General features: G+C 41.0%; 2 protein-coding genes across 2 annotated transcripts in view; both read left to right on the top strand.

The window, feature by feature from the left end:
- The window catches only part of LOC109032724 (cathepsin B-like cysteine proteinase 6), a 361,957-nt gene that overhangs the window by 78,663 nt on the left and 271,231 nt on the right, over nt 1-12,063 (top strand). The window lies entirely within an intron of this gene.
- LOC109032667 (uncharacterized) overlaps nt 1-12,063 on the top strand; it is a 34,802-nt gene that overhangs the window by 14,135 nt on the left and 8,604 nt on the right. The window contains exons 2-3 of the mRNA XM_019044913.2: nt 119-274; nt 4,320-4,478. Of these exons, the coding sequence (XP_018900458.2) occupies nt 119-274; nt 4,320-4,478 (315 nt within the window). The remainder of the gene's footprint in view (nt 1-118; nt 275-4,319; nt 4,479-12,063) is intronic.

Genomic DNA, 12,063 nt, shown 5'->3' with positions numbered 1-12,063 from the left:
ATCTATCTATCCATCTATCTACCCATCCATCTATCCAAAATGCAATCCATTTATGGATGACCCTGTATATGCTTCAGGAGATATGATGCTAATTTGTTTCGCTCGTCTCTGCTCACAGTGGTCCTCAGCAAGAGGAATGGTGGTGCTGAACGGGACCTCGGTCGAGGCTTCAGCCAACTCTGAGAGGGCTGGGGTCGACTGGGATCAAGGATTGGAAACCAGAGGTAAAAGCCCACGTCGCTCAGGCAGCTTTTGCGGACTCGGAGGCTCCAAGGTACGTCACTGGCCGGAAAATTTCATGAAAAATAAATTCGCCAAACCGACCATCAGACAAGGTGGTTGCATTTTGCAAAAAGGAACCAAGAGCGAATCAATGTTGCTAAGATGGTGCTATTTACATTATTCGCTATAATATTACTGAAATCATGCAAAAAATTAAATTTACGAAGTTGATTTTCGTCTTGGATTTGTAGTTTATTGAGAGTAAAGCTAAAGTTTATTTAGATTATCATTTTATACATTAGTTGTAAGGTAAAAAATGCCGCACAATCTTAGCGACATTGGAATGTTTTTTGGTTCCCTTTTGCAAAATGCAATCCAAGTATACGAATTCAAGCATTCTGATGCATTGCATTTTGCTAAAAGGAACCAAGAGCGAATCAATATTTTCCTAAGATAGTGCTATTTACATTATTCGCTATAATATTACTGAAATCATGCAAAAAAATTGAATTTACAGAGTTAATATTCGTCTTGAATTTGTAGTAAAGATGAAACTTATTTAGATGATCATTTTATAGTTGCAAGGTAAAAAAAAGGCGCACAATCTTAGCGACATTGGAATATTTTTGGTTCCCTTTTGCAAAATGCAATCCAAGGATACGAATTCAAACATTCTGATACATTGCATTTTGCTAAAAGGAACCAAGAGCGAATCAATATTTTCCTAAGATAGTGCTATTTACATTATTCGCTATTATATTACTGAAACCATGAAAAAAAAAAATTTACAAAGTTAATATTCGTCTTGAATTTGTAGTAAAGATAAAACTTATTTAGATGATCATTTTATAGTTGCAAGGTAAAAAAAAAGCGCGCAATCTTAGCGACATTGGAATATTTTTGGTTCCCTTTTGCAAAATGCAATCCAAGTATACGAATTCAAGCATTCTGATACATTGCATTTTGCTAAAAGGAACCAAGAGCGTTCCAATTTCGCTAGGATCGTGCAACTTTTTTACCTTACAAATATAAACTAATTATCTGCACTCCCAATAAACAGTAATTTCAAGATGAATGTTACCGTCGTAAATTTCATTTTTCTCATGATTTCAGTACTTTTATTGCAACCGCGTAAGTTGCACAATCCTAGCTACGTTAGAATGCTTTTGGTTCCTCTTTGCAAAATGCAATCCACATATTTTTCAAAAATTTCATGAAGCAGGGTGTCCGCCGTCATTAACCTTTAGATGCCCCAGTCGGGTCAAATTTACACCAGGCTTGCTAAAAACACGTGCTCCGCGGTTGAATGGAACCAGTACATATCATTATGAGCACTAGATACGGGTCTACAAATACGTTGATGAGAGAGGGAGGGGGAGAGAGAGAGAGAAAAACAGACAGCAAATTGAAAAAAAGAAAAAAATGGAGCGTCAACAGAGTTGAAAACAGGGGAGACGTTACAGGGCCGGATTTACCTACTTGCCGCCCATGGGCTGCCTGTATTTTGCCGCCCCCTTCTCATTCGTTTTGGAACATCAATAAAAACCATCAAGTGAACGTGCCGGAGGGGGAGGAGTGCATAAGACGCGTTCACCTACTCGTGTTGGATACATTTTTTTGCGAAAGCCCTGTCAACACTACTAGCAAAATTTCACGGAACTTGACGCGAAAGTTATGTTCAGTAAACCTATCTCTTTGTGGACAAGATCCTCCATTTATAAGAAATGAACCAAAAAATTATGAAAGAACAAACATAAATGTGGTTTAATAATTTTAACTTCCACCGCTGCGCCGCGTCGCGCTGATCGCACTGTCTTTGGCGCAATGCGTGAAGTATTCCTGCAGTCTTGTAGGCGCTATGCGTTTCACGCCAACCGCTCCTGACCGCGTGACCGCACTGTGTTTAGCGCAATGGGTGAAGTATTCATGCAGTCTTGTAGGCGCTAATATGTGTTACATGCTGACCGCCGCGCCGCGCCGAGGGCTTGTCCTTTTCATCTCAAGTCCTCGTCATCATTCCTCTCTGCGCTGAGCTCCAGGCCAAATTGCGTGTTTAGTTCCTCTCTTAACTCGACTAATTAAGATGCTGTCTCTTGTATCACCGAAAAACGACAAAAGTAGAAATTACTATACTCTCAGGAAAAAGAGATTTTGTTTCCTTTTCTTATGGATAATTTTTTTTCTGGATCCGATTTTTTTTAAACCTACATTTAAAAATATTGCAAAATTTGCCGCCCCCTATTTGCGCCATGGGCCGCGGCCCATGTGGCCACCCCCTTAATCCGGCCCTGGAGACGTATGCAGGCCTCGTTTTCCAACTTTTCTCCCGGATCTGAGAAACTCCTCATAAGCAGCATAAAGCGGAGTATTGCGAGTTCACCCCTTGCGCTATCGCGCCTTCAATTCTGCAGATGCAACACGGACGTCCATCAAGCACGAATAGTTGTATCTCAGCGCTGTCATCAACGCGCGTCGGAGTGTCCCTCACTTTTGGAATTTGAGAAGAGTTGTAGGTCGAGTTTGCTCAAAATTCGCTATGATGTGTCAAAATTTCCAATATAAAAGAGATAATAAAATAGAAATAAAATAGATAATATTTCAAAAACTATCATAATCAAAGTATTAAAATCAAAGGGCCAATAAGACCCGACATGGGACCTCGCATAAATAAAAAGTCTTGGCCATCTAAAGGTTGAAACCCAGAGACAATGAAAAAAATCAGAGATTTCAATGTTAATAGGGAAAATTAGGTACATATCGCTGGCCTAAGTGCGAAACCGCGTACCTATCCCTGTTTGCGGCGTTGCAGACCTCCTGTCATACTTTACTTTTTCTCTGAGAAACTATTCTATGTAATTGTTTGAAAACAACCTTGATTTTTCTTCTCTATCAGCAGAATAATCAGTATCCATTTCAAGTTACGTTGTTAATGACTTTGCTTCGCTTCAAAAAAATAAAATAAAATATAATAAAGTAGGAGGGGAGATTTTGTAACACCACAATGGTATACGTGCTTATGCACTTCAGCCTCCGATATGAGGATAGTTGCGGTCATTTATCAGGAAATTCCGAGTTAATCAAGCATTTTGCAACTTCATGCCGCCAATAACTGGAATAAGTAACAAATTTCAAATAATTAATCAAACATCGACGCTGAAAGTACCAGACCACGTACCACGTCTCGTTTGCGGTGTTTCAAAATCTCCGCTCCCATTTTATTTTTTTGAAGGAGAACAAATCCACATAATTTATCGAAGTTTTCACGGAGACGAAAAATCACGGAAGTTTTCAAGCATTGACGCCGAGTAGCTTTCCATTTAAGAAATGAAGTATGACAGGAAGTTTGCGACCTCGCAAACCGAGATACGTGGTCTGGTTAGTTTCACCGTCGATATGTTGATTTGTAAATCCAAACGCGAACGTAAATCCATTCGCGCGAAAAGTTAGGAAATTTCATTTAAAATATCAGGAAAACAAAAACTGAATGTTAGTAAATACTCGAATATATATTAAAATTATAAATATAAAATTATTTACGCATAACAATCATGAAGAGCAAATAAGCCAAATGGAATTATACTACGGCAATAAAGCCAGGGAATTTTTTTAAAAAAAATCTCAATATTTTATTGTTAACAAGATTATTACTTGGACGTATTTATGCTAAAAGGCCCTATGTGCAAGTGGAAAGATGGGGTGCGATCGTGAGAGCTGCATAAGGAACACAGTAAAAGTGGATGTAGTTATTTTTGAGAAAATGGAAAAGTGGGATTTGACATTAAATCAAAAGGGACTGAGCGCTAACATGTGAACCGCGGGCGAATGACAAGAGCGTTGTGGACAGAGCTCATGAGTTAAAGAGTCCCGCTACCGATCTCCCCATCGTTCCCGGTCTTGGTCGTCAACGCTGACGTCACTGGCGCTTTTAAATTCCCATTCATTCTTATTGCCCTCAACTAACGAGCTTGCCCCATCTTTCCACTTGCATATGGTTCCATTTAGCATAAATACGTCCATTTATATATCATTTATTTTTTTTATTATAATCTCCAATTCGTCCCGCGTTTCTTTTGTTTCACGGCACCCTGATTCCGCAGAGGAAGAGAGGAAAGAAGTTTGAAACGAGGGGTAGAGACGGCTTCCTCAACGACGACGAAAAAACGTGCCTCAAAGGGATGTGTTGCTGCTGCCTTGCCCACTGGTGCAATAAGATTCCCTACAACGCTGCGGTAGATTCGGAGCCGGAGGATGAGTGGGTATATCAGCCACTATCAAGACCAGCATCGAACATGGAGCAGGGTCATGGTTATGGATATCCATCTCGGCAACCATCGAACATGGAGACGGAAGACCGTGGGCCCACAATTCGGGAAGAATCAAAGCCACATGTCCCGAGCTCTGGGTCTCGTAGATCATTTCCAGGCCTGATCATGGACAGCCCGTGAGCCCGCCCCCGCCCCGCCCCGCTCAGCAGATAGAAATTAACATGTACGGTATCCTCAGCGAACTAGAGTCCCTTTATACTGAGAGTCAAGACACTGTGAATCTATTTCTGATTGGTTCCCGTATTTTAGGCCTTCGCAGTGTCACAAACGGGAATAAAGATTACATTTTCACCGATTGCAAAGATTATAATCTGGAATGGACCAGGGAATGACGGGTTCGGAAAGGAACAAACGGAATGAGAGAAGGAACGGAGAAAGGAGTTTGAGAATGGGCCGATCAAAGATTACGAAAAACTTTCAATTTCTGTAATCTTTATTCCCGTTTGTGACTCCATGAGGGGTGTTGTCTATTGTGAAACATCAACAATGAGTGGGATTCGAAGCGTCGCTTCGAATTCGCGCATCTCTAAAATCATAACAATGTATCGGGTCTCTCACCTATTGGATGTAAACCAGAATAAACTACACTCTTCTTACTGATGTCGTCGCATACGTGTCTAATCATACCTGCTATCCCCGCTATATCATAATATTGTCTTGACTCTCAGTATTAGTCCGAGAGCCAGACGACTTTGAGTGACAAACTCGGGATACATGTTTTGACCCCCTAAATCGATAGCCTTGCATGCACTGAAACGGAAAATTTTTGTCTGCCGCCCTCTAGCCTGTGCCATCACCCTCATCTAGGCCCTCAAAGTGGTCCAAAAAACACCATCTGGTGACAAACTCCTGACGCTCGGCAGACAAGTCTATTATTAAAGATCATACCCAGGGTGACTAGAAAAACTTTGTCTGCCGCCTTCTAGCCTGTGCCATCACCCTCATCTAGGCCCTCAAAGTGGTCCAAAAAACACCATCTGGTGACAAACTCCTGACGCTCAGCAGACAAGTCTATTATTAAAGATCATACCCAGGGTGACTAGAAAAACTTTGTCTGCCGCCTTCTAGCCTGTGCCATCACCCTCATCTAGGCCCTCAAAGTGGTCCAAAAAACACCATCTGGTGACAAACTCCTGACGCCTAGTGCGGTTGCAGATGTACTCCTGTGAGCAGCTTGTGTAATAAAGTTTGAATGATACATCATTCTCTTCGTTTTTTCGTGTAGAATCCGATTTTCGATGTTGTCAAGTCCAAAAATGATGCTGGTGCCCCCAATTCAAGATGGCGCACAAAATGGCCGCCCCGGGGGTCAAAATTCCAAAATTTGAGAATATTGTCGAGTTTGGTATCCATTTCTATGTAATTTTGGTCGTAGAATTCATATCTGGTGTCAAAAAATAATTTCAACCCCTTAGGGTCCGTCAAATCCAAGATGGCGGCCAAAATTTCAACTTTAATGATAATTACCCAAGATGCACCTTTCACTGTCGAATGACGTGTCTTCATTTATGTTAATTAGGTCAGAAAACCTACAAGGGAGGTCTACAATGCCACTGCACCCTATGGAGGGCCAGGGTTCACCCCCTCCTACCCCCAATATGGCCGCCGCGGAGGGCATAAATAGTGACATTCTCTCAGAACGTCATAGTAGGTGTCCATTCCTATGTAATTTGAGGCGTAAATTCCAAATTTCAAGTCATAAATCGCAAATGTGAGACTTGCAATGGCTTATACCCTATATGGGGCCAGGGGAACCCCCTCAACCCCCTCTTCTTTCTAATATGGCTGCCATGGGGGGCATAAATAGTGAAATTCTCTCAGGACGTCATGTGAGGTGTCGATTCATAACATTGGGACCATATACGTTTTCAGATCCCAGAAATCGTCCAGAATTAAGAAAACACATAACTTCCAAGGGAAATTATGAACTTGATTTATCGACTTTTTTCACCCTGAAATGTCCGCTATTCCAATATTCGCCCACATAGGAACAGTGAAATTCTCTCAAAGCGGCATAGTAGGTGTCGATTTGTTTTTAATCTGAGGCGTGGATTTCGAATCACAAGTCAAAACATGTAAATATCCCATAGTGACGAAAATACTTATATATGGCAACCGCTTTGGCCTACATTTTGGACTAAAAATGCTGCTTGGGTTCATTTTTGTCGAAAGAGCTGGAAATGAATTGGTGATTTTAATGGTAATTGACAAATTTCACGCGTATTCTTTTTCTATGTACGCAAAGGACTCAGATGGGCGTCTGTTTTTTTCATTTTTAAAAATTCCCACAAAAATATAATTTTTTTGCCGACGAAGTATGTATCTGCATTCAGAGTTCCTATGTTATTGTTTATGAACGCACTCAGTTTAATTGCAATTAAAACAACTGGATAATTGAGTGCTTTTTGTAGCGCAGGGTTTCGTCTCCTAGTAGAAGCGACACCTACAGTTTCCTGCGTTATCTGCAACAAAACGCACGCTCCTGCTAGAAGAAAATCGATTACAAAAAGAACCATCTATTATCCAGTTATCTAATAATGAAAGAACCAGAAACCAATATGAATCCTCTGTGTACATTTGAAAAAGAACACCGGTGAAATATGTCAATCACCATTAAATTATCCGATTCATTTCCAGCTCTTTCGACATAACTGAACCCAACCCAAGATGCATTCTTTATTCCAAGATGAAGGCCAGAGCGATTGCCATGCTTAGGTGTTTTTGTCACTTTGAGATATTGACGATTTCTGACTTAAAATTCGGAATCTACGCCTCAACTTACATGAGAATCGACACCTCACATGCCGCTTTGAGAGAATTTCACTGCAACTATGTCCCCCCGGCGGCCGTTTTGAAGAGGGTACGGGGCTGCTCCTGGCCCCGCGTAGGGTGAAATGGCCTCAACTTACATGAGAATCGACACCTCACATGCCGCTTTGAGAAAATTTCACTGCAACTATGTCCCCCCGGCGGCCGTTTTGAAGAGGGTACGGGGTTGCTCCTGGCCCCGCGTAGGGTGAAATGGCATTCCAGACCTCTAATTTGCGATTTTCAACTTGGAATTCGGAATATAAGCCTCTACTTACATAAGAATCGACACCTCACATGACGTCCTGAGAGAATTTCACTATTTATGCCCCCCATGGCAGCCATATTAGAAAGAAGAGGGGGTTGAGGGGGTTCCCCTGGCCCCATATAGGGTATAAGCCATTGCAAGTCTCACATTTGCGATTTATGACTTGAAATTTGGAATTTACGCCTCAAATTACATAGGAATGGACACCTACTATGACGTTCTGAGAGAATGTCACTATTTATGCCCTCCGCGGCGGCCATATTGGGGGTAGGAGGGGGTGAACCCTGGCCCTCCATAGGGTGCAGTGGCATTGTAGACCTCCCTTGTAGGTTTTCTGACCTAATTAACATAAATGAAGACACGTCATTCGACAGTGAAAGGTGCATCTTGGGTAATTATCATTAAAGTTGAAATTTTGGCCGCCATCTTGGATTTGACGGACCCTAAGGGGTTGAAATTATTTTTTGACACCAGATATGAATTCTACGACCAAAATTACATAGAAATGGATACCAAACTCGACAATATTCTCAAATTTTGGAATTTTGACCCCCGGGGCGGCCATTTTGTGCGCCATCTTGAATTGGGGGCACCAGCATCATTTTTGGACTTGACAACATCGAAAATCGGATTCTACACGAAAAAACGAAGAGAATGATGTATCATTCAAACTTTATTACACAAGCTGCTCACAGGAGTACATCTGCAACCGCACTAGGCGTCAGGAGTTTGTCACCAGATGGTGTTTTTTGGACCACTTTGAGGGCCTAGATGAGGGTGATGGCACAGGCTAGAAGGCGGCAGACAAAGTTTTTCTAGTCACCCTGGGTATGATCTTTAATAATAGACTTGTCTGCTGAGCGTCAGGAGTTTGTCACCAGATGGTGTTTTTTGGACCACTTTGAGGGCCTAGATGAGGGTGATGGCACAGGCTAGAAGGCGGCAGACAAAGTTTTTCTAGTCACCCTGGGTATGATCTTTAATAATAGACTTGTCTGCCGAGCGTCAGGAGTTTGTCACCAGATGGTGTTTTTTGGACCACTTTGAGGGCCTAGATGAGGGTGATGGCACAGGCTAGAGGGCGGCAGACAAAAATTTTCCGTTTCAGTGCATGCAAGGCTATCGATTTAGGGGGTCAAAACATGTATCCCGAGTTTGTCACTCAAAGTCGTCTGGCTCTCGGACTATATAAAGGGACTCTACAGCGAACCACCCCGTAGTAAGAAAGCCGTTCTCAAGAGGCAGTTTTCAAGAGAAAACCCGCGATATTTTGAAATCAACTTGCGGTTTTTCACGATATTTTGGCGGTAAAATCGCTAGGATCATCATCAGAGATATTCTGCCGTGGTAAGGAAGAACGCCGTATGAGCCTTCAGACGTTGCCTGGTTTCCTTCGATAAAAACCAAATTTACTGGGAAAAATGTAAATATTTTTTCCTATCATTTCCAGACAATTTTGTACGCAATCTAATCTAAAGTAACTGTAAATTTCGAGGGAAAATATATCCATTAGTGTCGTCAAATATACATGTTTTATCATGGGAAATTTGGCAACCCTCGAATGTTCACACGGCGTTCTTCCTCAGGATACCAGTATTATCCTCGACCTTGTCGCAATTTTACCACTAAAAATATCACTTCGATAAAATCGAAATTTTATCTCAAGTTATTACGATATTTCTGGTTCGATAATATCGCGATGAATTGCCGTCGATAAAATCGCGATTTTATTGCAAATTTTATGTGATAAACGCTATTCATCGCAATTTTGTATCCTACAATATTGCGATAAGTTGACTTCGATAAAATCGCGATACATTCTCCGACCAAGTCGCAACTTATCGCGGTGGCTGCAGATTGGGTTCACACACTTAAATGGACGTATTTCTGTCAAACGGAACTATGTGCATTATGACGTGAGCCCTGTTATGCATATATTCTCATGGGTCTCAGGGCTCATGTCTTAATGCACATAGTTCCGTTTGGCAGAAATACATCCAAATAGTACCATCATCAACACTACACACCGATGGCCAAAGCGCGAAACCACATATCTCTATTTTATTTATGTATTATTAGTATTTATTAGTAAATAAATAAATAAGTGAATACACATAAAACACCTCGGCTATTCTTTTCTCTACAACCATATCACATATCTGTATTCGCGACGTCGCAGACTTCCTGTAATACTTTATTTTCTCTTTTTAAAGCCGGTCAACCTAGTATCTTGAAAGTTTCCTTGATTTTTCTTCTCTCTTAGCAGAATACTCCGCATATCGTCGCTCCTCTGACGTAAGGGCGTATCTCGATGTCCGCATGAGCCCCAGAAAGCATGGAGTTTTATCAGTGGCGTGGCGTGAATTGCGATGTATCGATTGTTATGTCATTTAAACCTATGGTAAAGAATCGATTATTAAGGTGTTCGCTGCGAACACCCTATCTATCGATCCTTTTCCATGGGTTTAAACGGCATATAAATCGATATATCGCAATTCATACCACGCCACTGTATAGAGAACAGGACTCATGTGGAAATTGAGATACGCCCTTTTGTCAGAAGGAAGACAATACATTTTAAGCTGAGATTTTGAAACATCGCGATGGAGATACGTGGTCTTGCACGTAGCCATCGATACTCATGTACTATTACGGTCGTGCTAAGCAAGAACGCCGTAAATCCATCAAGATTTTCCCTCGATTTTTGGAACTTAACACTTTATAAAATAGAAACCGTTCTACCCATGCACCTCAAATTTTTAGGTTAAGTATAAATCTTTAATAAAAAAAGAAAAAAATTAATAAATAATTAGCATTTTAAGTTATATCCGACTGTATTAGTTATTTTTTAAGAGTAAATATCGCCTGGTTTGCTGCGAGTGGTGGTTGCTTTAGGAATGTTTTTAACTAATTACAGGAGGACTATAACAATTTTTATTTCTTAGTTATATTCTTTAACAAAACTTTTTTTTTTTTTTTTTTTTTTTTTTTTTTTTTTACTACTTCAAATAGCCCACAAGGGCTAATCCCACGCTTTAAGTCCCATCCCCCCTCCGTCCCTACTGAACCAGTCCCAGGCAACCATTGCTTGAGACCATCAAACTCGGGTCGCCTGGCCGGGAATCGAACCCGGGACCTCCCGATCATAGAGCAAGCGCTACAACTACTACACCATAGGAGGCCGACAAAAAACTGTCCGATATCCACTTCCAAAGGCTCGTAGTTAATATCCTAATCTTCCAAAATCTTAAAATCCAAAAAAAGAAAGAGTATAAATCCTAAATCTACCGTATGTGCACTTTGAATGTTTTCCATGACCCTGTATACCCGGTATAGGAAGTCGCCGAGAGGGGTCTTTTGGCGTGAAAATGGTGACGGCTTGAATAAACAAATTACCCTACCTATTAAACATTTCCTTACCCCTACATTTCTTATAATATCAAGTATAAATTTTGTCTATAGATGGCTGTAGGTTCCACATAAGGAATATGAGCCAATAAACCAACAGAAGAAGAAGAAGAAGAAGAATTTTCAGGTTAAGTTCTTGATAGTATTTGCGAAAGGATTCTGTAAAAACATTGTCCCAGGGTACACAGGTTTTTCTGCTGTGATACATTGCTTCCAAAAAATGGAAAATGTTGTTTGCGGCGTTTTTGCGTGGTAGATTAGTGCTTGAGGCATTTTGAAAGTCATTACAGCCGGCCAGGTTGGCTTAGCGGTCAGCGCGTCTGACTCTAGACCAATATGTTCCGGGTTCGAATCCCGGTGGTGGCGACACATTTTCAAGGAGCGGACCGGTGGATCTGCAGGAACAGACTTCATTCAGCCTTAAGCCCTGAAAATTTGAAAGCCTGGAGTATGAATGTGTACTAACCCTAACCCGATGCTCATTTAAGGCTGCAGAATCGGCCAGTTGCGCTGGTAACAGAATTGTGTGTTGATTCTAAATTCTTGTAGATTAGCTAAAAATAAGAAGATATGTCCAAACAGCAACTTAATACCTTTATATACTTTTTTTCAATAGTAACCGAGACGAGATATCGTCCTTTGAGAAGTTGGGTTTTTGACGTCATCCGCCGCGGTAGTGCATAACATGGTATGTACTAAGGTGGATGACGTCATAAATCGAGTTTTCCAAGTCGCGTTACCTCGGTTAATACTTGACGTAGAAACGTTCGGACGAATCTTATTATAATTAGTTCATCTGCAAGAATGAAGCATCAAAACACGATTCTATGACCAGCGCAACTGACCCATTCTCAAATGGATTAAAAACCTCAAATAACTTTCAAAAAAAAGTTAGAGGAAGTTTTGTTTAATCTGCGAATTCTGATTAATCACGTTCTCTCTGTAAGTGACGTGAATTCTTTACGTATTTTATAGTTGCTTCGATTTCAGATTTTACTTTTTCCTCTGATGATTGTCCGATAGTGTCGGAAC

This window comes from Bemisia tabaci, chromosome 7, assembly GCF_918797505.1.
Source record: "Bemisia tabaci chromosome 7, PGI_BMITA_v3".
Lineage (NCBI taxonomy): Eukaryota > Metazoa > Arthropoda > Insecta > Hemiptera > Aleyrodidae > Bemisia > Bemisia tabaci.
Note: the sequence above shows the minus strand (reverse complement) of the source record. Positions and strands in the feature narration are given on the sequence as shown.